This window comes from Rhizoctonia solani, chromosome 10 (genome assembly GCF_016906535.1).
Source record: "Rhizoctonia solani chromosome 10, complete sequence".
In the NCBI taxonomy this organism is placed as follows: domain Eukaryota; kingdom Fungi; phylum Basidiomycota; class Agaricomycetes; order Cantharellales; family Ceratobasidiaceae; genus Rhizoctonia; species Rhizoctonia solani.
The window spans coordinates 1,239,122-1,265,357 of record NC_057379.1 but is presented as its reverse complement, the minus strand read 5'-3'; the positions used below and the strand labels follow the sequence as shown (position 1 = coordinate 1,265,357).

General features: G+C 47.3%; 6 protein-coding genes across 6 annotated transcripts; 2 read left to right on the top strand and 4 right to left on the bottom strand.

The window, feature by feature from the left end:
• Nucleotides 1-148: 148 nt before the first annotated feature.
• Nucleotides 149-2,332, bottom strand: RhiXN_08576 (carbohydrate esterase family 10 protein; the record flags this gene model as incomplete). The annotated part of the gene is made up of 12 exons (XM_043328392.1): nt 149-636; nt 698-842; nt 895-901; nt 945-1,132; nt 1,189-1,338; nt 1,387-1,472; nt 1,531-1,603; nt 1,664-1,738; nt 1,787-1,802; nt 1,861-1,874; nt 1,930-2,022; nt 2,078-2,332. The coding sequence occupies 12 exons, from the start codon at nt 2,330-2,332 to the stop codon at nt 149-151; spliced, it is 1,590 nt and encodes a 529-aa protein (XP_043183777.1).
• Nucleotides 2,333-4,708: 2,376 nt separating this feature from the next.
• Nucleotides 4,709-6,470, bottom strand: RhiXN_08575 (Serine hydroxymethyltransferase; the record flags this gene model as incomplete). Its single annotated transcript, XM_043328391.1, has 7 exons — nt 4,709-4,858; nt 4,913-5,091; nt 5,154-5,388; nt 5,448-5,977; nt 6,033-6,132; nt 6,184-6,282; nt 6,333-6,470. 7 exons carry the CDS (start codon nt 6,468-6,470, stop codon nt 4,709-4,711), a joined length of 1,431 nt encoding a protein of 476 aa, XP_043183776.1.
• Nucleotides 6,471-7,465: 995 nt separating this feature from the next.
• On the bottom strand, nt 7,466-9,842 carry RhiXN_08574 (CTP synthase; the record flags this gene model as incomplete). Its single annotated transcript, XM_043328390.1, has 12 exons — nt 7,466-7,716; nt 7,773-8,075; nt 8,132-8,289; nt 8,348-8,436; nt 8,495-8,627; nt 8,685-8,796; nt 8,848-8,995; nt 9,123-9,317; nt 9,372-9,473; nt 9,527-9,559; nt 9,615-9,751; nt 9,803-9,842. 12 exons carry the CDS (start codon nt 9,840-9,842, stop codon nt 7,466-7,468), a joined length of 1,701 nt encoding a protein of 566 aa, XP_043183775.1.
• A 4,360-nt stretch (nt 9,843-14,202) lies between these two features.
• Nucleotides 14,203-16,048, bottom strand: RhiXN_08573 (magnesium transporter protein 1; the record flags this gene model as incomplete). The annotated part of the gene is made up of 9 exons (XM_043328389.1): nt 14,203-14,301; nt 14,361-14,423; nt 14,513-14,656; nt 14,769-15,263; nt 15,318-15,428; nt 15,491-15,568; nt 15,622-15,686; nt 15,733-15,753; nt 15,817-16,048. 9 exons carry the CDS (start codon nt 16,046-16,048, stop codon nt 14,203-14,205), a joined length of 1,308 nt encoding a protein of 435 aa, XP_043183774.1.
• A 452-nt stretch (nt 16,049-16,500) lies between these two features.
• Nucleotides 16,501-17,329, top strand: RhiXN_08572 (uncharacterized protein; the record flags this gene model as incomplete). Its single annotated transcript, XM_043328388.1, has 5 exons — nt 16,501-16,638; nt 16,746-16,889; nt 16,936-17,014; nt 17,062-17,110; nt 17,167-17,329. 5 exons carry the CDS (start codon nt 16,501-16,503, stop codon nt 17,327-17,329), a joined length of 573 nt encoding a protein of 190 aa, XP_043183773.1.
• A 5,463-nt stretch (nt 17,330-22,792) lies between these two features.
• Nucleotides 22,793-24,978, top strand: RhiXN_08571 (oxysterol binding protein; the record flags this gene model as incomplete). Its single annotated transcript, XM_043328387.1, has 11 exons — nt 22,793-22,974; nt 23,020-23,106; nt 23,165-23,280; nt 23,353-23,657; nt 23,721-23,798; nt 23,920-24,016; nt 24,095-24,183; nt 24,245-24,310; nt 24,369-24,545; nt 24,597-24,811; nt 24,861-24,978. The coding sequence occupies 11 exons, from the start codon at nt 22,793-22,795 to the stop codon at nt 24,976-24,978; spliced, it is 1,530 nt and encodes a 509-aa protein (XP_043183772.1).
• Nucleotides 24,979-26,236: the final 1,258 nt, after the last annotated feature.

Below are 26,236 nucleotides of genomic sequence, written 5' to 3'. Positions count from 1 at the left end.
AGATACCATAGCACGGAATACATTCCTTGAGCTTGTGTGTTACTTTGTGTACTGCGTGTGTGCATAAGATGCCGCTACCACCCGCCTGAGAGTCGAGCATCAGCCCAAAAATCACATCGTCTATACAAATTCTCGTATCAGCCTCAAGCTATGGAGAAGAAGGCGCATTGAGCACGTACTCTTTCGTGCCACTCGGCGGAGCGTAAAACTCAGTGTCGTAGGTCTCACTGACATTGGCCGGAGAGGTCATATTGAAGACAATTTGACTCCCGCTCCCTGCTTGCAGCCAAGTATTGTTGAGGGCTTTGGAATTAGGATTTCGCCCGACCGTGAAGTTGGTTATAGAACCACCAAACGCGGAAAATACGTTCGGTGAAACTGGGGAGCGGAAGTTATACCAAATCGGGAATTCATATGCGTTATCTTGAGCATGGACGGCCGCTACGACAGTGCGGGTGGTTACCATGAATAATCCTCCAAGAGACAATTTGAACAGTGACCTACGCAATATCCCAAACAAATACCTCCAACTTCCTTTCCTTTTTGTAAAGGCTGCAGTGGCCCAGGTCGAACTGCAAGCGAATACCGCATCTTGGTATACGGAAACACCCCTGGCATGGCTGTCCGGAAATGTACCTGTAAGTATGATTAATGTTCATGCGAATATAATCAATAATGATAGCGGGTATTGGCCTACTTTCTGGATAAAGGCTAGCAACCTTTGTGACCTGCTCGGCTGTGAGCGGCCAGTTTGTCGTCAAGAAACTCTCAAAAAGCGTCGGGGTGGACAGATTGGAAGGCGCAGATCCGTCTGCAGAATTACTGCCAGCCAAAACATAATCCTGGGATACCTTAATTTTTTTTGGTTACAGCAACTAAGAAGTGCCTACTCACCCTGCGACTATTCCGGATTTTAGGGCTTGGATGGGGTGCATCTTCAGTACCCATCCTTGGAGGAATCGTCTTCTAAGCATGCTGTCCAGTAGTTGACATGTCCTTTTTGAGCTTTGTTCATTTGGTAATTCAATTGTCGAAGTGCGCTACTCGGCGCTGTTCTTAAACATGATAGCGCACTAGCATCTGTCGAATTTGGAGTGCAACCGGCCCCCAAAGTAAAATTTCTGAATTGCTCCTGCAGAATAAGTGGGTTAAAATCAGTCCTTGATATACTCAGCTGATTTTCCGTACCTTGAAATAAGTGTTGCTGCATTTCCCAAGTGGTGGGAACCAAGGAGAGCTCATGATTGCAGCCTTGAAAAGGGCTTGATATTTTGATCCAGTAGACTTCTGCAGTCGACCCTCTTGTACCAGAAGTTCGAGGACCGTGCCTCCTCCTGACTGTGGGATATGAGTGACGATAGCTCAGACTCCCTTATTAGCGCATACACTCTGTCCCCAAATAGTTACATCGTCCTTCGAGCCACCGAATTTATCTATGTTTGATTGAACAAATTGAAGCGCGAAGCGAGCATCTGGAACAGCATCGGGTTAAAATGTCTAGCGTATATCCTTTGAAGGTTGACCACCCACCGGTTATGGCTACATTGAGACCATTAGATTGGGCAATACTCTCTGAACCGGATAGGAAACCAAAAGCCCCGAGCTAGATAAGTGTACCGAGTCAAAGTGATGCTATATAACATAAACCAGAGTCCAATCGTACCCTGTATTGAAGGATAACTGCCACAAATTTGTTCCCAGAAAGATTGATTAAAGGGGTTGGATCAAATTGATATGCCTACATAATGACGTTAATTTTAGAAAATAAATAACTTTAGAGACATACACCATTATGATCCCAACTAGGAATTACTTCGATTTCAGCAGCTACCACACGATTAGTTTAGATTGAAAGTTTACCTTCCGCCGTGTATCTTAGAAAGGTCGTTCAATATTGTTCCCCAGTTAAAATAAGTCCGTGCTACATACCCAAACAAGAACAGGGAGTTTTTTAGCATTGGGGGGTGAGTAAACATTCAGGTACAGGCAATCCTCGCTCATGTTGGTAGCATTCCAGGCCGCCTGTGAAGCACGAGTCATGTTCCTCGGAGTGGAATTCGGTGATAAATTTGCTGACCTGAGACTGAATGCACTGAACAGGCATTGTCGTGGAATTTATAACCCCATTTCCTTCCGATATGGACTGTGCGGCTCTCCATCTCAACTCTCCCACCGGAGGAGCAGCATACCTGACCCCCAGCCAAACATCCAAGCCTGAAGTGGAGTTGTGATAGCCTGAGTAAGTCGCATCAGGAAGCTTGACGGACAGCGAGCGGCCATTCGCGAAAGAGAGGAATAGACCAATGAATAAGACTGGGGCCCCCAGGTACATGTTGTGGTCGCAAAGAAGGGCGAGGCTGGCTAAGGTAAGAGAACATTAATGGGCTGCTAACCGGCGCCCCGCGCTCTCCGGTTGCTTCTCCGTCTGTAATTAGTTCCAGACTGATGGGGCAAGAGTCGGCCCGCAGCCACCCGACATTCGTTGACAAAATATCGTTATGTAAGCAAATGACTCTTTAAGTCTTTGGAAACCATTACGTTCTTACACCACTGTGAACCTAGTTATCATCGATATCGAATCACGAGCTAGCTAGTCGTATTTGATACGCTCAACTAGTTGAATGTCACTGAGAAATGATTTCGGATGACCCAGAGCATTCACTAGTAGTCACCAGAATGCATCATCGGAGGAAACAGCAGCGATTTAGTTATACTCGAAGTGAACAATACAAATAAAGATGCCAAAGCCTGCCTCCGATGATTGAGTATAAAAGTCTGAAATCGATTCCTTTACAGATTAAGCACAAGCGGGCGCTTTGTTTGGGGTGGTAAGCGACTGGAACGAAGTTCCCAGGAAAGGTCCATTTATCCAAGTGGAATCGCTCTGAGGTATTAAACAAGAGAACCAGATACAGAGTCTTCATTCAGATGTGGATTGAGTACCAATCCAACAAGCAGTCGAACAACCTATCGAGACCAGCCAGATCGACTAAGGACAAACTTGTGGGACGTACCCGAGCACAATTGAGTGACTATTGCCAGCAGACCGAGATTTGACAAGCAACATACGACATCATATTGGCTCGGCCAAGTTCAGAAAGTGCACAGGATAATGGAGGTGTGAAACAACCCGTAGAATGATCGACGAAGCGGAGAAAATCCAAGCGTAAAGAAAAGGCATGAGGAAATCAGCAGGTTTTGGAGGAAGGAGTACCAGGTGCCTTATTTGTGGAATTATATCGAGGTATATTATGGGCAGCCATCTGAATTCCTATCGTTAACAACGAGATCTGGTGTTTTCAGGCTGACACAATCCCTATTCTTCCGATACAGATGAGATATATTTAGAGCTGTATGAGTTCTGGAGTATGGTTGAGTAAGCGAGTGAGCTTTCGAAAATAACCTTGTTCCACGCACGACAAGAACACGCCGGTTGGACAAACGAATGTTTATATAGTGGCCGCCGCCAACTGTGTGGTCACATATATGTCCCACATGCGAGTAGTATGTCAATCACTCGGGTTGCCACACCGGAGTAGCGGAACAACAACCCCATTACATGAAAGTACGGGATCTTTAACAATATCCTAATGTAGGCCAGTAATATCCGATCCACTTGTCAACTAAAAGCACGTAAACTCCGCCACGCGACGAGTACGTGAATGCTTACAATTGACCAGGGCTGATGCACGATGAGCACCAAAGTGCGGAAAATCCGCACCACGTCCGGGTTCTTCTAAGCATCCGCATCCACACCGTGGAACCCCAGAATCCACAAGTGGGCAATACACGGTACCGGTAATGAGTTGGGGGTGCGACTTCACGGAAATCCTAATCGGATTTTGCCAGCGCTGCGCATACGGGGCCTGGCGTTTTGTGTGCGGAAGATTCGCGCTTGCGTCCCGCTATGATGTGTGCCACCGTATCGCCTTTCAAAACCATCAGTTAGTCTCCCCTCTTTTGATTCCGACCAATTATGGTCACACGAAAGGCGAGTATTCAAGTGGAGTATGATCGGCTAATGGCTCTTGAGCTCTTTATTCTGTGCGCTGTAATAACGGCTACTCGTCCAACTTGTCAAGGGGTGAGCGAAAGGACGCAAATAATCGCAGGTATTTGCGGGCCCACTATAGCGCTACGATATCTCCAAGAGATGGGGGAGACATTTGTAGGGGCGGCTGGGCCATGTGGTAAGTGCTGGTGGGCGCTCCATCATCCGAATATCCCAGCTCAAAGTACTAGCAAGGTTATTCATTATACCTAACTATTCCAGAACATTCTGAATATCAGCCAAAAGCAAATTTTGTTAGGATCATCAGGCGGAATTCGCCGCGGTCGGCAATATGGAACAAAGGTGTGAAATTAAGCTACTTGGTATGTACTGATGATTTCCAAGGTCAGTCCAGTGAATGTATGCGCCGCGTCGTGTATGCTGAAGGTGTTAGGCGAGATTAAAGCGGACGATCCAATAATCTAGAAACATCGTGTTTGAATCCGGGGACCAAACGGCGGCAGGTCAGACACATCGAACCTCTTGTCGGAGCATATTTATATGTGCTAGGTTAGCATACAATTTATAGGGCAATGTTGAATGCCCATTCAATCTACATACAATCAAACAAGGACGTTGAATCTTTTACTCCGAATAATCATACAAGTCTCTGCATGTGGACACCATCCACTAGCGATCACGGCCAGCCAAGATCACCTAATGACCCTCGGGTATTCCCTCTGGACGAGTAAGGTTGTTAACGTCAACTCCTGGCAAAGGCCAGCGACGGGCAAATTCCTGCACGTCTTTCCGGAGAGCCTCGACGTCGGCCTTGCCCTGGCCTTCGGAAGCGGCACGCTCGAAATCCTAAGAGATTGATGAGCACCAGAAAAGACGTTCAAAAGACCTGGTGTCACGAACCTTCAACAATTTGCTTCCGGCTTGCTTCTGGAGCGCCAGGGACAATTGAACAGCGCGGTGCAAAAACTCAGCAACCTGCTTGATGTCTTCCTCTTTCATAGAGCGGGATGTCAGCGCACTCGTACCGAGGCGGATTCCACCAGGTACTTGAGCGGATTTGTCACCAGAAACTGCGTTCTCTAAATTTGTGCAAGTGGTCAACTGTTATCCATGCATGGTCTAGGACAAGGAAATTACGTACTGTTAATGGTAATATGGACCAAATCGCACACTTTCTCCACTTTGCTGCCAGTGAGACCAAGGGGGCGGAGATCCCATAGTACAAGGTGGTTATCGGTACCCGAGGTTTGGAGCTTGTAATTCTTGGAAACAAGTTCTTGACCAAGAACGCGAGCGTTGGCGATGACCTGTTTGGCGTACTCCTTGAAGGCTGGAGTAGCAACCTGCTTGAGAGCTGTAGCAATAGCTGCGATCGTCTAATGGAATTGAATAGAATTAGTCAATATATTCGATGCATAAAGCGAATTCAACGCACATTGTTGTGTGGGCCACCTTGACAAGCGGGGAATACAGCATTGTTGACGCGCGCCTCGATATCCTTTGCATATGCGTTATCCTTCCTAAAGAAGATGAGACCGGCGCGAGGTCCGCGAAGGGTCTTGTGTGTGGTCGTAGTAACCACATCGCAGTACTCGAAGGGGTTTTTGAGTTCTTGGGCAGCGACGAGGCCGCTCGTGTGTGCAATATCGGCCATCAACCAGGCACTATGTTCATCGCAAACTTTCTTGAGACGATCATATTCCCAATCACGGGGATATGCGCTAGCGCCACAGACGATGAGACGAGGCTTGAACAGCCGGGCTTGGGACTCGAGGGTGTTGTAGTCGATGAGCTGGGTCGAGGGTTCGAGACCGTAAGGGAAGGACTGGAAGTAAATCGAAGAGGCAGAGATCTTTTTCTTTGCGTATAGTAACCATGGGTGAGATGGCCACCATCGGGGAGTCCAAGGCCCATGATACGATCTTGAGGTTGAATGAGGGCAGTGAAAGCGGCAAAGTTGGCGGTCTAGACATCATATAGTGAGTATGAGTAGAAGTATTAGCACCGATGCCACGCACACTGCCAGAGTATGGCTGTACGTTCACGCCCCATACGGCGGGATCGAGGTTGAAAGCCTTGAGGGCACGTTGTTGGCAAAGGCGTTCGAGTTCGTCGATGTGCTGAAGAGGGCTTCAGAGACTTGAAAAGAAAAATTTAGTCGTATGACTCACCTCGTTACCGCCGTAGTATCGAGCACCGGGCAGGCCCTCGGAGTACTTGTTAGTGAGGATCGAGCCGTTCGCTTGCATGGTTGCCAAGCTCGTCAAGTTCTGGAGACGTGTAAGTTTTCGTTTGCTCGTGCAGAATAACATGAGCGCACCTCAGAGGCGATGAGCTCGAGCCCAGAAAACTGGCGCCATGTCTCCTTGTCGATGATGTTTTGGATCTCTGGATCGACCTCAGAGAGAGGCGCGTACAAGTCTTTGTTAAAATCGGTGGGTGCGGGGATAGAGGCCATTGTACGGAGTCGAAGGGAGAAAGTCGAGCGGAGGGCAAGTGGAGTCAAGGAGCGGGTTGCGCGTAGACCAAACATCTCGATCAAATGTACTTTTTTTTTCGAGGGGGATCATATCTGGCCATCATCGGACCTATCGGACGGTCACGTGTCATTTCGCACGCTCTCATCTACCTGCAATTTCAATCGAATTTTCTCTGATTCGCCTGAGCCCAGACGCTATCATGGTCTCGCTCATCCACAGGCAAAGACATCAATAGGATATCAAATTGAAGACTCTATTGGACAAATGAAATTTGGGTACTTACGAACTAAAGGACCACGTATAAAGTAGATTGCCGCGAACACGAGGACTGTTTACAAGTCAGATGAACGCATGCTAGAACAGTCCATCCAATAGCACATCATGATTATTGAATCGCCGCACATCTGACCCTACCGCGTATGAATTAGCACTTCGGCTCGGACTGAAATGCGAATTCGAAGCCTGTGTATGCGCCCACCGCGTCCATTCTGGTGCACTGTCTGGTGTTGGTATATCAGTGATGATATTACGCGAGAAGCGTCGCAACTCGCGACTCGTGAGGGCGGAATCGAGATATGAACTTCCCTCGGCAGTTTGCTACGCCACAATCGTGGATTCCATTCGCTGACATACGTGTCAACCATACACACCTCATTACGAGTTCAAGCAAACTTGTGGTAATTGGATTCATTATACCCATGGGAGAGTCTCAGATATAATAAGCGAGGCACACCACGCCTATGAACGGCAAGCAAGGCAAGGTTAATTCTTCCCTGCTTTGAGCATCCTCATCGTCGTTACCTCTTGACCCTATGGTATGGAAACTCCAGTCTCTCCTTGATCCAAGTTCATGTATGGCTTGTGGTACGACTCGAGCTGAGTTATTCAAAAAGTAACAATCGTTCACAATAAATTTACGGACAGGCTTGACGGTCTACTCAAAAACGACCCGTGGTTCCACACTACGTTTTCATTAATCTTGAATGACCCTCGGGGTCTCCGATCCTCCAATGTTGCATCCCGCCTCTCGTACGGTAGGTGTGTATTCTAACACCTGAGCTGAGACTGGATGTGGGCTCACGTAGTTTCGTTGGTTCTGGATTTGTTCCCGTAACACTTCCTTCCCGGATGCTGCCGCCACAAGCCCTAGGAAGGGAGGCGATGGATTCAGTGGGCGGGTGCAGAATTCTGGATGAGCTTGCAGCCCAACAAAGTAGGGATGATCTGAAATAGGAACCAAGTTAAAAAGAAGCCAGAATCGATTGGTATATAGCCATTACCTCTCAGCTCCAAAATCTGCATCCGAACACCAGCTTCGTCCTTGCCAATAAACTCCAACCCACTCTCGGCAATCCGATCCACATACGCGGGTCCGACTTCGTACCGGTGCCTATGTCTTTCCCAGATAGTATCCGCTCCACCGTACAAGGCACGTGCTCTGGACCACGACGCGCTGTCTTGGTTGAAGAGCGTGGGTCGCAGCCCCAGCCGCATGGTTCCTCCCAGATGGGTCTTGGAGATCTCCGGCATATATACGATGACGGGATGGGGCGTGGTCTCGTCAATCTCAGCAGAGCATGCGTCTGAAGCTGACATTTTAATAACCGGAAAGACACGTGAGAGCTTTCAAATGACGTACTCTGAAGACCTAGGATGTTTCTCGCCCACTCGACAACGGCCATCTGGAAGCCGAGGCAAATCCCGAGGAATGGAACTTTTTGCTCTCGAGCCCACTTGATAGCTAACACCATGCCTTCCGTCCCACGTGAACCAAATCCACCAGGAACCAGGATACCCCTTTCGTCAATCAATTAGAAGTCGGCATCAAGCGACGAGGGAAAAGATCTTCACTCACTGAGCGCCAACCAGTGCCCTCCATGCATCATGATATCTTACTGGGTTGCTCTCAAGTGTTTCGGGCTCAAGGTCGGAGGATTCCACCCACTGAGCAACATTTCAAGGTCAGATTTTGGCGTACTAACTCCCACAATGATAAACTCACAGTAAGAATAAGTTTCCGATGACATCTAAATGCAGAATGCTCGAGGGACTTCGTGACAGACATGTAAGAGTCCTTCAGAGCCGTATATTTTCCAACCAAAACAATAGTAACGGTATCAAATAAACGCTCTTGCCTAGGGTAGAACATGGTCAAGGCATATTAATCACAATTTGTCAAACTCAAGACTTACGTCTGGGTCAGAATCTTCCACCTGTTGGCCAAATCGTGTCCTTTCTCAACTAACGCGGGTGGAATACGGACGGAAAGCAAGTCCAAACGTTTCTGCAAAAATTGGATAATCCCTGACTCAACTATCAGCTATGGTATGTCCGTCCTTTCGAGCAAGCTCCTACCTTGCGACTCTAGGAGGAGGGGTACATGATAAACTGAGGATAAATCGTGAACCCCGACCACCTGCTCAGGAGCAACATGACAAAACATGGAAATTTTTGATTTAGTCGCCGCATCAAGAGGTTGTGCTGATACGAGCCGAGTAGCAATCTAACGGGATAATACGATGAGTCTAATCCGAGAGAGATTAGGTATTTTAATGGAGAACGCACCTAGTCCAAAGAGAACCACCAAATTAATTCCCGCTACACTTCACAGATGGGCATCGCAGACGCACCAGATCCGGCAACAGACCCAATCCACGCAAATCACGAATCGTCGCTTGGGTTGGTTTCGTCTTCTGCTCTCCATGCATGTCTGGGACCAAGCTAACATGGATGAGGGCAAAATTAGCATGCCCGACGCGGAATTGAAATTGACGCATAGCCTCGATAAAAGGAGCCGACTCGATATCTCCAACCGTACCTCCAAGCTACGAGGTTGTTAAATATCTGTAGTTAATAAAAGGGCTAGCTGGAATACGCACTTCGACAATACACACATCAGGCTCTTCGCCAGTGTCATCAACCGGAACCTTGGAAACACGTTCGATCCAGTCTTGGATGGCAGTTGTTATATGAGGGATGATCTTTCAATGGATTAGCTCATCCATGACACCCGAATTAGGTCTATTCAACATACTTGTACCGTCTTGCCTAGGTAGTCACCTCGTCGCTGTACTGCTACTTCAGTATACAGCGCATAGTACTACAAGTGATAGCATACCAACCTCTTTCTCGATAACTTCCCGGTAAATCTTGCCAGTCGTTAAGTTATTGTCCCGAGAGAGCGTGACATTGAGGTATCTCTCATAGTTTCCCAGATCAAGATCAACCTCTCCTCCATCATTGAGCACATACACCTCCCCTAACGATACAGATGAATATACGCCGAGAAAGGTAATTCAAAGGGCCATACCATGTTCTGTCGGGGCCATTGTTCCAGCATCGATGTTCATATATGGGTCAATTTTAATAGAAGTGACCTTCAGACCCGTCGTTTTCAACAGTAAACCCGTCGATGAAGCTTTTATCAGCACCACCATGTCAGTACAACCTTGGATAAAGAACAATTCACGAAGATCATACCTATTACCCCCTTGCCTATACCGCTTACTACACCACCAGAAACTAGAATGTACTTGGTCATTTCGTATAGTGTGGAGAGAGACCAGAGACTGCAGTTTTAGGCGGTCGAATGGAGTAAATTTCGCAGCACGTGATTAAATTGAGACTGTCAAACTGTACAGGACCATCAACGACTCCAAGTTCATATATACGTTTTCGTACAAGCTATAGAGTGTTTACATCATATACAAACTCGTGATTGCCATCGTTCAGTCGGCCATATTGTCTCATATGAGTGGCTTACCGAGCAAAATTGGGCTCAATGTGTCAGAAACCCCCTTCTCCTGAGCTACTTGTTGAGCACTAGAGACACTATGGGAATACCTTCGCCCTCTCTGAAGACCAAGCCATCGCCCTAACTCTCTCACTGACGGGCTTCTCATTTATTTCATTTTTTCTCACCTAACGAAAGTATTGGCATTTGATCGAACTTTCAAGTTAATTACCCGAAAAGCCGGCTGGTCCAACCTACATAAGCAGAGTTTTGTTTAAGCAGTTAGGAAGGTGGGATGAGCAGTTTATGCTCTCATCTGAGTGTGTGAGCGCGATAGCACTGATGTTCATATACATGTGGAATAATAGCTTCGTTGGTATATGGATAGAATGTGCGTGCGTGGTCTACAATAAGAGTATATCGTAATCGCTTATGCTCAAATTTCCTGTTCGCAAGAAAAGCTCACAAAAGCGCCGGACGTGCTCACCAAGGTTGAAAGCTTGAATGGCAAACGATATGTACACTGCTCAATAGGCAGCCATCCTTATTCAATGGGTTTCTTATGCTTATCTTTCAGGTCCTCTACCAAATCCAATCTCGTAAGTCCTGAGTTCTCGAAAACCATCGTCTCACGAAGTCAGTTTACTTCGTCGAGCCCATAAGGTGCTTAAAGTCAGAGGTCAAAGAAGCCAATAGGCTAATGATAGCTCAACTCAGAAAGGGAGGTTTTTGTGATTCTGCGCTGTGACCATGAACGGTCGTGTCGGGACAAACAAGCAAAGCTCCTACGACTTGTAGTAAAATCTTCCAGACTATGCTTTCGAGTATTTCTAGTGACCTGGGAGCTGCTCATGGTTATTTTAGATTAATCCCCACCACTTACGAAAGAGACCAGCTCAAGGCTAACGAATACAACATGTAGCGCTTTACCCAGAGTCAAGGCCATAACAATGGAGTTCCAGTTCGACGTATCGAATGGGAAGTTATCGAAATACAGGAACTCCGAGTGATAGACGAACCGTAGTCATAAACGTCTTTTTTTGGTTGCATATTGAGGAACATGATATTGTCGAGGGTCGGAGAGTAAGTATATAGATATACAGCGACTCAGGACATAGGCACGAGCTCGAGGGAGCAGTAACAAGCGCAGTAGTATCAAGGGGTGTGGGGGTGGGGGTGGTTTGGCTCCCCGGATCCGCAGGTGGACAGAGCCAGCAAGACCTGCGTTAGTATGATTTGTCTCCTTTAGAACAAATTCTGTGGGCCATGGTCTCCATGATGAACCGGGTGCTTATTACTACAATCAGGTCACTAGCCTATGACAGCACAATGTCATCAGCCTATGCATATCAACATGTTGAAGAGAAATCTGAGCCCAGCAATCTTTCTGTGTCAGCTGATGCAGGCAACCCCATCAGACACATACCAGCAGGTATTGCAGCAAGACCCACGACAACGCCAATACATAGTTTTGAAATACTGGCACGGTATGTCCAAAGACCTTCTGTGGATGTTGGCGGCAACCTCGCCGAAGTGGGCTTGTCTGGTCGATCGATAGATTAGTCGCGCCATTGCCAAACTCTTGCCACTTGACGTCGATGGAGTTCCTAACGTCCGAGAATAAGTGGGAGGGAAAAGAAAAGAAGAGAATCCTGAACAGGGCAAGCACTTGTAAGGCAAAACAAGAGGTACGTCAGGTGTCATGTGCTTTCCTAGAAACAGGCACTAGCACCTGTTCCCTTGACGAATGAATTTACCAACCAAATTTCAGGCGCAGAACATCACATGCTGACTACAACCAATACCTTAGAACTTGTATACCACAAACTCCTGTGCAGATATGCTGGTAAATGTGTAGCGCATACATGATCCAGGAAGTAGCTTAGTTTATTTTAGGCACATCAGTGGTAGATTTCCGCTACCCCACCCACGTCAGCTGACTTCCCTGGATGCGGGGAAGTCAACAACCGGTTAACCCCACACACCGCCAAGCCCTTTAACAATTTCAGTGGAGAAAGCCAGTTCAAACACGGCAGTCCACACATTGCTCGAAGGTAGTAAATGTTAATATTTGGGGATTATCCCAAGCAACTGATGTCCGCTGACTCTGTGACGTACCTCAGCCTCAACGATACTTAAACGAACATCTCGGAAGCTCGCTCCGAGGTAGCCAACATTCGGCTGGCTGGTCCGCATGGGACACAGGATGCGCTCGCTACCCCACAAGACTGACGTATTCTTATCAGTCAATGCGGGGTCTGCGTGGTGTACTTGAGATCATTTTATGATCTGACCGAGGATACGATTCGTTGCTACATTGCCCCTAAGTATAATCATACCCAAATGACCGATGATTTGTACATGATAACGCTATTACCGATTACAGCCTTTTGTTCGGTGAATCTGTGGTTTTGAAGTTGGTTTATTTTTTTTTATTCCCGCCAGTGTACGTGTTGACCTTCGAACTTCCGAATACAACTGATCCCAAAGGAAACTGAAGATCTTCTGGTCCCGCTATAATGATTTAACCTTACTGATGTGATATCTCTTGGGTGAAAGCATAGTTAATTGAATGGGGAATGATCTACTCTATCAAATATATTACAAAAGTTGCATTGGATCCCGTACTCACCACCCGATTACCAAGTAATCTAGTTATTCCCATGTCAGCACTCAGCCCCAGTCTCATAGGTTTTTTCAATGACCATGTCCAAGCGGCCGAGCCCAGCTGTGGTATTCCCTTCCAGTCCACCCGGTTCCCAAACCCTCGGTATTGGCGCTGCGCAGCGAAGAAGGCAGCCATCCTCGCTTCCGGACGGCCCGTACCCGGCTTGAGCCCTTAGGAACGGCGTTGCTGCTCAATCCAACTCGTCGGATCCTTTCGAGTCTAAGTAAAACGAAAACCAAATGGTTAGTTTTTGTGTTAATGTCAAGAGCAAGAAGGTTGAGAAATCAACAAGGTAAGAAGCAGAAAAGAAACTACTGCAGAAACGCAGTGTGAGCGAGTGTTCAAGATCTTCCGATAGGAAGATTGAAGCTTTAGCTAAACTCTTGGGCATTTGGCTACAAGAATTGGAACCCAAATGGACAAATGCGACCAATCGGAAAAGCTTATCACTCCCAAGCAATCCGATTGGTAGAAAAGCAAACATAGCCCAAGGGATCGCAATAGCAGAACAGCCCCAGTCTCCTGCGCCACACGTGGTCTGAAAGCCACCTATATCCCCAACTCCATCAATCCATGTGGTTAATCCGTGAGAGATAGCCTTGGGAGAAAGGAACTTTTATACCCGAATTGAGGGGAAAGTGGGGGAGGGAGGGGCAGAGGAGTGTGGGGTGTGGGGATCAGCACCCTAGGATGGGACTCGAAGGGGGGGGGGGGACTGGGCCACTAGGGCGTGGGGGATCAAGCCGATGAAGAAAGCATGGATAGGGGTATTCGGTGGTTTCTTGCAAAGCAATCAACAGTGAGCTGAGGGGTATGATGTGGGTCCACATTATGTACGAAATGAAAATCCGCATAAAACCCTGCGCTTTGCCCAAAGGGAAAAAAAAACGCCTGAATAGGGTGCAGTTTGACGAATTCCTGGGCCATCCGTGTACGATAACACGCGGGGGTAGAGAGGCCAGCACATGGAACCAAATTCTAGGTTCAGTAAGTAGCTTGGGACCAGGGGTGGTGCCCAACCTCGTTGACTAAGGGAGCACGCGGACGGGGCGTGAGAATAAGGCCAGACAGATGGTCGGTCAGGTCATGGTAGTACGACAAAACTCTGGAGTAAGATAGGGGTGAGGGAGGAGTGGAGGGGTTCGAGAACCAGAGCTGGAACGACCCGAAGCATGAGAAGTGGGAACAACAAAGAATACGTGTCCCGAAATCATCGTAGCAATGCTCCCCAAGCAAGCCGCTAAAGCATAGCATACGGTTATATGGCCCAACACGAGTTGACCCTGGAAGGCAGCAGATTAACTGGCGATTAAGCAACATGTGGTCCAGGTTCCAGGGAGATCAGTGCGGATATAATGTGAACATAGAATAGCAACCCGAGAGCGCGAAATAATGGGGCAGGCAAGATCTAAACAGAAGGGTCGGTACATACCGTCTCATCCCCAACCAAGCAACCAACCCGGCTACCCCCATTGCTACCCCCGACACGGCGAAGAATGCAAATCTGTCGTCCTCAAGATGACTTTGCAACTGTATCAGAGCGGTTTAATTCAAGTAGAATGGAAATGTTTAAATGAAATTAGGGATAGTACTCCCGTACGCCAAAAAGCACGACTCACGTTCATCCCAAATAGCCCCGCCACTAAAGCCCCTGCACCAATTCCAAAAGTACCAATGGAGACTTTCAAGTCCAGGGCGAGGAGGGCATTACGGTTAGAGTCCAGAATTAGCTCGACAATTTCCAGTGTTGATTGCACGTTACTCTCGATGGTGTCAATACGATAGTAATTCAAGCCAATAGATCGGGGAATGGAAGGGGATATATGCAAGGAAAACGCGGGGAGAGATGGGATCAAAGGTAGCGCAGAGACTCACGATAGTCGTTTCCGCTTCGTTGACAATCTCCTCCACTTGTTTGTCAAATGACTCGAGTAAAACCTCCAGCTCATCGTGGTCCTCCATTTTGCGTTCTACTCCAAGTTTTTTGTCGGTCAAGTACATATGATTCATGTCTTCGTCTGAGTCGAGTTTAGCACGATCGATATGGGTTACCGAGAGAAAGTTAAAAATGGGGTGATTAAAATCATGGTCATCATAATACGTCACCGACCTACCCTGTTGCAAAACCTCCTCCAACGCTGTTTGTACTAGTTTGGCTCTATTAGTAAAGCTCTGTAATCTCCTGGAGTAGTGTAGTAATCGCTTGAATTTGTCCCTGTCAATGTCATCTTCTAGTTCAGCCAAAAGTCCCGCAACCAGGTGGCGGGTAAAGACCATCTCGGCTTCGAGCGCTGACACGACGGAAACCAGAATTGATTCAAGGGCACGGAACTCATATGGAAGAGTGGTGGACTTTTGCTTTAGGTTATGCTAGAAATGGGAATCTAATGAGACGAACAGAGGTGAGGGCTCGTGATTACGTACTTCAAGATGATACAAAAATACCGAATGGAGTCTCGAGTCGACGCTTCCGTACGAGTCAAACAGTATTACCGCATCCGCTTTGACAAGGGCGCGAATATGGAGAATGTTAACCTACCGTAGACCAAGGGCGTGTAAATAAATTGAGTGATCCAGGCAACGAAATCTGGACTGACAAGAATGGCTTCTTTGCGTGTGAGAATGGTCGGAACAAGGTTCGGTATACGCGAATCAATTTTCCGAAGGTCACGGGGCTGGATCGACGAGGGATCAGACAAGCATATAGGATCATATGACGAGAGCTTACATTGAGACGGTGTTCGGCGCACAAGTCGGACTTTGTAAACTGACCGGACACGCTCTTGACGGATCCTACGCGAATCAGAACGCAGGTCTAGTCTGAGTGACTGGGACAGACCTTGCGCATCAAGAATGGTGCCTAGACGATGAAATGAATAGAGTCAATACGATGTGTGATGCTTAGGAAGGCAAGTCGACGGACACCTGAGCATGAGATCAGTTGGCTGCCTGCCCTTGAGAGCATTCTCAAGAATAGCCGCGCGTGCAGCCTCGTCGTCGCCGTCAGAAAGGAAACCGCGCTGCCATGTATTCAAAGCTCGATGACTAGCTCCTTCGGCCGAACATCCACGGACACGAGCCTCAACTGAGGCAGGTGCCCCAATATGGATTACCCTGCATATCAGTCGGCAGCGAGTCGATATTGCCGTCAGCATGGCCATGGTGGTCGCCGGTAGTGAACAATACATTCAAATAATCTTCAATTGCCATTACTTTTGCACCGCCTCACGGGTCCATCGCGTCACCCACACTCCATCGGCTGACCAGTAGGTACCTGTGTGCTGGGCTGTATTCGATCTAAGGTCCAGCGGGGACGTTTCAGATTATTGACCGCAAGCATGGATAAAGGTCTCGCACGACGATGATTTCAGGCCTCGTGGTGGACATGCATTCACCCATCCCAGCGCTCAGCTGACCCACGGGTAATCGCGGTTTTGTGGTCCAAGTAGCTCTTTGACTAGCTTTGCAGTGGCGCTACCTGCCGCCGGTCTTCCTCCTCATTGGATCCTCTCTACCACGCGCTCGAGCCCCAGCTAGTCACCCGATCGCTTCCAACTTGTTCTTAAACAGCAGAACGACTACTAGGTGCTATGCCTCACTGACCCCAATGGGCATGTCAAGGACCACCCAGATTTTCGACGCTGCTGCCGTACTTTCAGACCTCCTCAACCAGGCTCATATCACCCATGCCTTCGCCGGAAATTTTGAGGTCGTCGCTCTAGGAGGACCAGGTCGGGATACTGAGGTGAGTTCGTGCCCTACCAATCTTTGCGTCTTCTATCTACCCCATATTCTCCCCCGCCTTCTTTGTTGATCCCCCGCGTGATGTAACTAATACACTGATCGCCGCAGGAAATACTTTGTATTGTTATGAGCGGATTTAGGAACGTTCGTGAAGCCATCCAGGCTGGCGATAGCGAAATTATGACCGCCAATATGGCTTCCTGGGCCAATCGATTATTTGTCAAGTACCATGAGCCCATTCCAGCCGTCGATGTGAGTCGTTTCTTTCCTAGTTTGAGTATGACTTATCATTGGCTAGATCGAGATTTGTGTCGCCGGTGAAGAGGGTCCACGAAATCTGAACCCCCAAACCGTGATGGCTTTACAAAACCTTCCCTGTATGTTTATCATTGAATTGGAGATAGCCTGGCTCACACCATATTAGTTCTATCTGTCACCGAGTTCATGCGTGCCAAAGTCCGGGTGTGGGCCAAGTAAGTTGCTCTTGTCTTCATCTTCATTTACCGAGCTTGCTAAGGACGTATTCTAGTCGTAGCAATCCGGACGACGCCCAAGATGTTATCTTTATTCTTAATCGTTACTGGGCTTCGATAGACCTCAACCGCATCCCCGAAGCTGACATGGACCGCTTGGCTATGGCCTACCCCGCTGCCGAAGCCCCATGGAATGCCATCAAGGAACGTTACCAATAGATCACCGCTCCGCAAGAACTCTGCAAGAAATAGGTCGAATGACATCCTACGTTGTTAAATAGCACACCTCACGATCTGGCATTGACTGTATAACTATATCCACAGTGTGGCTGGTACTTATTCCTTGATTGATACAAGAATGAAAATGGATTCTATTGTTGCGCCTCTGCCGTCCCATTCAGTCTCATTCGACGCGTCGCGTTCATCACAACGCGTGTTCTACTTTGAATATGTGCCCAACGGGATTTCCAGATACTCGATGCGGTACTACCTGGTAGAGTGACGCATACTTCATTCCGCGTTCTCATCTCAGACTTTGCGCAACCCCCGTTAAAATTGCATTTTGGGGGTTTGGCCGGCTAAAAACGCGCCCCAGCAGTGAAATCTAATTCACAAATTTCTCAGCGCGACGCCCGATCCAAACGCGCCATGCAAGTAGCATATCCGCACCACGCGCACTATCAAAAAAGGCAACTACTCCAACGCGAATCAGGTAACCTCCAGTTCCCCGGCTCCAACCAGGTTACCGTGTCGATGGTCTGTCTGAAAATGGCAATTCTTCAGCCCCGCACTTACCCTGGTTCTAGACAGGAAGACTCATCCTCGATTTGCTCGAGGTTAAATCGTAAGCATGGCACCTAAAGTGCGATGTTAACTCGCAATGAGACCCCATCGACGAGAGTCCTAGAGTCCAGACCTTTATTCGTGAAGTGAGGTAGCAGCTAGCTTCCCCCCCAAGTCACTATCAAAATGAACATTTTGTTCCGTCTTAATTAATCATGATCGTTTTCAATCTGGTGACTCGATGACCCGCGGAACGTTAAAGTGTTGTAACGGTCCCGTGGCTGATCCGTTAGGGCACCGGGTCCGTTCCGATATAAGTGGCCACTATGACGTGTTAGGACAGCTGCAGTTCGGATTTGCCTCCGTCCTTTCTATTCCACTTGTAAGATAGACTTGGCTCGAATAAACTTGGACGACAACTTAGATTTCGTTATAGGGGCTTACCAGCTCCATACATTGAACGAGATTTCAATGAAGTGGAACTTCCAAGTCGGGACACAGCCTCGAAGGAAAGATAAGACCGGAAAGTTGCATGCTCACTTTAAGGTCGGGAACTTGAATTTAGGTTGGAACGGAACGAAGTAACTAGAGGCCGGGAAGAAGCCATTTCGGGTGGTGAACGTAAGGCACATACTTCCAAACCAGTCCATTTTTGACTATGAATAGGAGTAGTGAGTGAGTATCGAGGAATTGACCAAGTACTGACCTATTCCTCCCACAGGGTTTTCGTAATAGCGGGACCCGAGCATATGGCGACAGCCCGTTTGAATAGACTGGAATCACGGGCCGAACTGTTTTACTGATATTTTGGGTGTGCCATGGTCACATTGGGACAAATAGTAAGTAGACAGGGGCACCATAGACGTATGAACCCCGCGCTTAGATTTACATTGCGAAGATGCTCAATTCAAGGGCAAACACCGAGAGTAAACGTTCCAAACTAATGTTCAAGACAGGTGATTATGAAGCATAGAGAAATGACTCGGTGAAGGTTGCAGGCATTGTATAGGCTATCTAAGCGTCACAACTTCAGGTTGTGCTGTGATGCTGCAATACGAGCGCCAGCGAAGCGGTTATAGGTTAAACGCTTATTACCCTAGGACACTGCGACGCAGCATATTCAAACAAGCATATGTCACATGGCTTGCAAGGAATCCTAGCAAGCCCATCTGAGTATCAAGCGTATCGATGGATATTCCTACTCGCGGGACGATGCAAGGGTAAGATATGACATTCATACGGGAAGTCGACCCGGGTACCTGCCTGTCATGGTATTGGTGAACAGGAGGGATCAACGCATGTACGACTTACATCGGGCCCCATACTCAGTATCGCACCGTACTCCGGTTGTCCTCTTGTTGGGGGTTGGGGGTCGCCTATGACGTACGTCGATAATACACGAATATGGCAGTCCACATGGATGTTACTTCCGCTTTTCCAGTGCGCTTTTCTCCCCCGATCCCACATGTTTAGATCGAGATGGCACACTGCTTCACTTCGATAAGCGCGCGCTTTGAGACATAATGATCGAGATTGTACTATAGATGGATGAAGTGCTGGTGCAACAGGTTTTTTGAAACTTATGGGTCGGGTCATAAGCCGCCTTGATATTCAATTGCAAGTGACGTGGGCAGTGAACCCGAGCAAGGAAAGTTGGACCTCATCCTGTACCATACTTTACGCTCCTTTTAAAATTAGACAAATTGTGTATAAACAGGCGAGCGCATACAGCTCGATCCATCACAGCCAATTCTCGTCCACGTGCGGGATGTAGGGCTATGCGCAAGAGTGGCGCAACCTGCAATATTATTCGCGGGGCATCATATGACCGTAAGGTGGACGACAGCAATCGCCCACCACCTAACCCGCGGATGTGCGCTTTTACTTGGCGCCGAGGCAAAAATTCACAATGAATGCCTATTTTCTCGCCAACTAAAGCGAATTTGAACAAAAAACGTGGTAAAGTTGTTCAGAAACTTAAGTAAAGAGTAAAGATACGAGTTAAATTGCATTATATGTATCATACAGAACCGTGCATCGAAAATACAACTGGGTTTGGTGGTCTACACGTGACAAGAAACCAACGGTCCTTGCTCGCAAGCACTTGTAATTCGGTCATAGTGGATTCTTTAGTTCAGCAATGGACTCTGGGGTCCTTTTGCACCCCATCTGGTAATCAAAACAATGCCTCCCAGCAAGACAAAACTTCGAAAAAAGAGGCAGATTGGGATTGCTCGGAGAGTGGTATGTTTAATGGTAACAACGGCGAAATGGCAATAGAATGGGCAACCAAAGCGTTCCGAAGCCATCACCAGACGCCAGGTCACATTCCATACAAGCAGATCGCCCTAGGACATGTACATACGCAAGATAATGCATATACTGGTTAAATCCTTCACTTAGAACTAATTTGAGCGTTTATATATTGACAACACGGACCCCGGAGCCTACAGATGAGCTAAGGAATCCATCTTGACACAATTGCGAGTGGTCGCGAATAGCGACAGTCGTTTCTCATCACGTGTAGACCGTCGAGCACGGTCATATTTTGGATGCAGAGCGATGAAAAATGGAACCAACGGGATATAAACTAGATACGTATTCTGCTACACAAATTTCGCGTAACTTTACCACGTTTTTTGTTTGAATTCGCTCTAGTTGGCGAGAAAATAGGCATTCATTGTGAATTTTCGCCTCGGCGCCAAGTAAAAGCGCACATCCGCGGGTTAGGTGGTGGGCGATTGCTGTCGTCCACCTTACCTTATGTCGGTTCAACGGCGATCTGCTCCTTCAGGGTTAGACTTGACTGGCTGGAAGGCCAGCAGTCAGATGATAGGCATGCTGAAGCCAATTCAAAGTTGACTTGGCCACTGTCATGACTTTAGAATTCTGAAATATTACCACTCAGTAGCAGGGAAAGGTTTTGAGTATGTGCATTATAGTACGCAACTTCCACGATTCTAATCCACCAATGGTGCGTCCAATGTCTCCCAAGATACCAATTGTGAAACCATGAGGTATCCTTCTTTAGCGCCTCCTTTGAAGACTCTAGTATGTGGTGTCAGATTTCATTGCTCGACGTGTAGCAACTTGCCCGCAAGATATCGAGGGATCTTGTGATTAATAGACTTTTCGTAAGTATGTGGCAGCCAAGTACCACTGCCTTGTAGCTTATTAAGGAGCTCAGGAGATTCAGTACGAACAAAATTTAGAATCCTAGAAGTACTAATCTAAGCTCCCCTTCGTTATCGTTGGAAGCTTATTCGGGATACCTCGTGGCTACATACACGTGAAAATTCACGTTGGGATCGGGCTGAGGTGGAATCGCACAAGGGGATCAAGCCTATGCAGTCAGATCGGCATTAATCTCTTTCGGAAAGTATTGTTTAAAATTCAACGACTTAAGGATGTATCGGGGATGTGCGCGAGACCGAGCCATCGATGTATCATTCCACTTAGCTCCGTCGGAAGTCTGACCACATACAAATAGTCTTAGACTCTTACATTGTGGATTATTCTCAATTACAGCTATCAGATTGGACATCCGCTGGAACGAGATTAGTGTGATAAACTGATGCAACGCATGTGATGTATTGTAATTAGTATTAGCGTGATTCTCAGCTGTGTTGTACACTTAAGGAGAGTGCACAACGCCAAAAGACATGGGGTCATAACCACCCAGGCATCACTATTGCAGTTTCCATGCCTTCGGAATTCGTGCCTCCGTGCCCATCGGTCAATTATTTCCGGGTGGCGGGGGTGAATTTATGTACAGCAATGGCTCGAGGAGGCCGATGTCGATCAAGCTTCTATAATAAGCGTTTGGTAAGGATTTACCAACATACAAGGACTCAGCTCTGGTGAAGTGCCAGCTCTGGTAACTCACGACGAACGGATCCAACGAGCGAAGTCGGCAGCATGGTGGGATGCATTGACAATATAGCATTGATTGTCGAACACTCAAAATGACTAATGAGTTTAAGTTGCGTACACGACTTTGTAATTAAGCCAGTTATGACAGGTCAGGATTACTCAGACACAGGAGTGATTGTCGCATAATTGGATCCAATCTGTGACAAAACGACTGTATGCGCCAATACATAGAGCACATCGTATCTAATGAGCCAATCATCGGGTTGCCATGCTTGTAAATGGTAGCGGGCAATCAAAAATGATGAAGAAGATATATATATGAAGGATGCATGATAGCTTTAGCTGTGTGCCTTCAACTAAATTCTGACTGCTTAGCATCTTATCTTTATTTAGCTATATAATTAATGTCCGGAGCCTATCAGTTTCAAGCGCCGACTAAATATCTCAATTACCATGCCCAGTTGCAAGAGTGGGCGGACCAAAACCACGTTCTTCTCGAATGGCATTTGGTGTCAACCGAGTATTTCGATGGGGCCCCCGTTCATTCCGTTTGCCCCAGTGGTATGTATCAATGCGGTCTATACATAAATGGTTGGTAGCCTTACACGTTGAGAAATCTCAGTTGCCGGCAACCGCCTTACGTGGGCGATAGGACGCGGTCGACAAATGAAATATGCCAAGGAAGCTTCGGCTGAGGCGTTGATTAATACTCCAGGGGCTTTGTGAGTAAAGCTCACAAAACCGATGGAAGAAAACAGGTTTATCTGTCTTATCACAGGAAACAAGCGCTGAGCGGTCATTTTTAATTTCATGTTGTTATAACAAAGTTGTATGATACAAGATATTTAGTTATTTTGTATTGTATTTATATTTTGTCATTGTATGTTTCGAGGGACTACGCACGTGGCTGAGGGATCATTGAGGTAACCTTTTAGGAATTTGATTACGTTGTGTGACATAAACGCTGTGCCAATATGAAAGAAACGCCATCTCCACCACCACCAACATCCCTCTTTTGCGATAGTCATGGGAAAAACATCTGCTGAAGCCGACAGGAAAGACTTTGATACACGCGATGCCTCTTCATTGTCGCTTCCTGCTGGTGCCCATGACGCTGCCGAGCCGGTTGCCGACTCTGGAGAGGGCAAGCTGAAGATGATCGTAGGGCTTGTGAAGAAGTGCTTGGGAGTTAAAGATATCGCGACCATGTGAGTTTTTACTTGGGACAAGGAGCGTCGCTAACTGGGAAAAAGGCGTATTTCTTTACCAGCTTCCCTCCTGGAGCCAATCCCCAATCTAGAGTACTGGAACTATCTAGATAGACCTGATGTTTTCGCAACGTGAGTATAATAACCACGGTTGCAGAAATCGCGAAATAGCTGAGCTCGGCCTGGTCAGAATAAACGACTCCGACGACAATCTGATGAGAATGCTGGCCGTACTCCGCTTCACGTTTACCAAGGATCTCAAGTTTGTTCACGGCAAGATATGCAAACCATACAACTCGGTCCTTGGTGCGTATATATCAATTGCAGTTGACAATAGTAATTCGCTCATCTGGATATTTTGATTTGTCCATTGAATAGGGGAATACTTCCGATGCCATACATCTGTCACTCCATTGAAGTATCCTGCCAACCCTAACGAGCCACCTATTTTCCCGGCCCATACGCTTATTTCCTCTAATTCCTCCCTCGCTCCACCCGACCAAGTTCCGAGTGAAACTGCCAGCGTCCGTTCCACTACATCCACCAGTGGCCCCAATGCCGCCCGTTCACATAAGCACCGATCAAGCGCTGGCGCAGCAGCCGGTATACCCGGATCGGGGGATGACTCTAACGAAGTCGAGGGCGCTTCGGCAGGCGATGATCGAGTTCGTGTAGTGTTTCTAGTGAGTGATAGTTTTTCTCCAAGACAGCAATCTTGCTAATCATAGTATTCAATCCATCTCCAGACTGAGCAAGTCTCGCACCATCCACCCATTTCCAGTTTCTATATCACAGCTCCAGAGCGGGGCATCGAAGCGTGTGGTGTAAGTCTCAAACCCCAACGAAAGTCGTCAAACTCCTGTTTGTTCGGGTCGTCATTTCTTTTTTGGTCACTCTAAATTCACGCGACCTAACCCTAACTGAGCTTCTGCTTTGCTTTCACAGGTAGACCAGATATCGGCAAAGGTCGTAGGCACATCCGTCCGCGTAACTCCTGGATCTTCAAACAAGGGCATTTTCATTAACATTACCAAAGGGCCAGGTGAGCTTGCGTCTCATTCGGGGGTCGCTGCCCTTGTACATATGGCCGACAGTCTCTGATTCTGAACTCATTGAATAGGGAACGGGGAAAAGTATCGTGTAACCCATAATTCCGCCAATGTCAACGGGGTCCTACGTGGGCAGTTTTATGCTACGATGAGTGATTCTGTCTGTAATCATTTAGTCCCGACAGGGATCTAGGGCGTTACTGACGCGTCATTCGCTACAGACCATCGTCACTTGTGACCGCCCAGGAAATGATAGCCTGCGGGCTATCATTGAGTATAAGGAAGAGGTATGCTGATAACTAAATCATTCACCATAAAAAAGATCAAGTTAAATCACGCTTGCAGTCTTGGATTGGCAGGTCGCAATTCCTTGTTGAGGGTGTAATTCATTCATACAACCCATCGGAACCCGATGAATGTGCATCATGGACGAAGGTCAAGAGCGTTCCCCAGTCACGTGTGGTCGCTACTTTTGATGGCACCTGGCGAGGTCTGATCAAGTGGAAGCGTGTCGGATCGTCGGTAAGTGACCCTTGGTGTGTTACGCTTGGGCCACGCTAATGATGATGACAGGAAACTTACCCACTGGTTGACCTCTCTAACCTCGCGGTGCTTCCCAAACATGTTCGCCCTGTCGAAGAGCAATTGCCGAACGAGTCTCATCGACTGTGGGAGCATGTAACCAAGAACCTTCTATCCAAGAACTACAGCGAAGCAACCCGTGTCAAGCAAAACATCGAGCAGCAACAAAGGGATGATGCTGCCTCAAGGAAAGCGAGGAATGAAGAGTAAGTAACAACGATTGTAACCTGAGTTTGCATTAATCCGGCTGGCCAGGTTCGTACCCGTGTATTTCGAGCAGGATATCTCAAACGGACAACCAGTTCTGACTGCTGAAGGACGCAAGGCCGTGGAGGAGGAACTGACGTTGGCTGCTTCCTTGCCAGTCTCGTAACACCTCAGTCATTCTGCTCTTTATGATACGTTAGATTTACTTAGACATGTCAATCTTAGTTTTGACACGCTGTGAGGCATGAGATTGTAGTACGTCGATCTTAATCATATTTGTTACTTTCTGTTTGGAATTGTCAGCAGGGGTGTTACTGGTTGTAACTTATAGTTGGTAAGACACGGTCAGATCGGATTGCACTCCCAGTAAAGAACATCTGTGAGAAAGGCTTAGTCACGACCGCCAGAGACACTCAGGTGGTATAAGGTTGTAAGCTGGTAGGGTTATGTGGCTTCTGGGCCCGAGAAATTGCAATACTCCGTCCGGAACTAAAGAACCATGGCATCGATTATCTAAACCTAGAGGCACAACGGTTCACACGGGCTTCTGCTGTACAAAAGCATCACCTGGATCTTGGTGATAAGGAATTAGTTTGTACTGTTGTTGTGAGCAAGACCTCTACATGGGACTCCAATGCAATGCACCAAAAGGTGAATGTGACCAGTCAAAAGAGGAATCCAATTTATTACACAAACATGCAAAACAAGGCAAACAGCTCACATATTCAGTCCTTGATACCAAAATGGTCATGGGAACCAAGTTGTTTGCACTCCTTGTACAAGGCTGATACAATATCTGAACAGGTCTTTTATATTTTGTTACACTTCCAAAAACTATACCACCAGAATTGCCAGATTCTTCTATTATTTTGAGTGTTTTTGTCCTAGACATTGTCTGGGATGCCAAGGGGGTTGGTGCTTGTGGCCAGCTAAGTACAATAGAACCACATAAGGCAGTGAACTACTATCCTATGGCATCTACCTAAGTATCTACAGCAAGCAAGATGCTTAAGGCATCAACAAGCTACCTAAGTACAGTGGGAAGACTGCATAAGGCAACATGTAGCTAATCTAAGTAACTAAGTGGTTCCTGGGCTTAAGGCCCTTGTACAGTGTAGAGATACAACAAGAGGTAATTGACCTGGGGATTACCATGGTCAATTGCCCTCCTTAAATATCATAGAAAGGCAGTGCTAATTACATATGTCAAATCAAACAAGAATCCTGCTCCATCAGCAGCCTTACTCATGCATATGTGTCACCTATGATGTCATCAATGTGGAGGTGGCTACATAGCTGACTAAGTGGAGGAGGGGACATGGCAAGGCACTTAGGGTATGACATAAGCACCAAAGTCATGTGATTGAAAATATTGTTTATTTGTGTTGGTTTAAAATTGAGAAAATGAGAATAAGTTCCCTGGT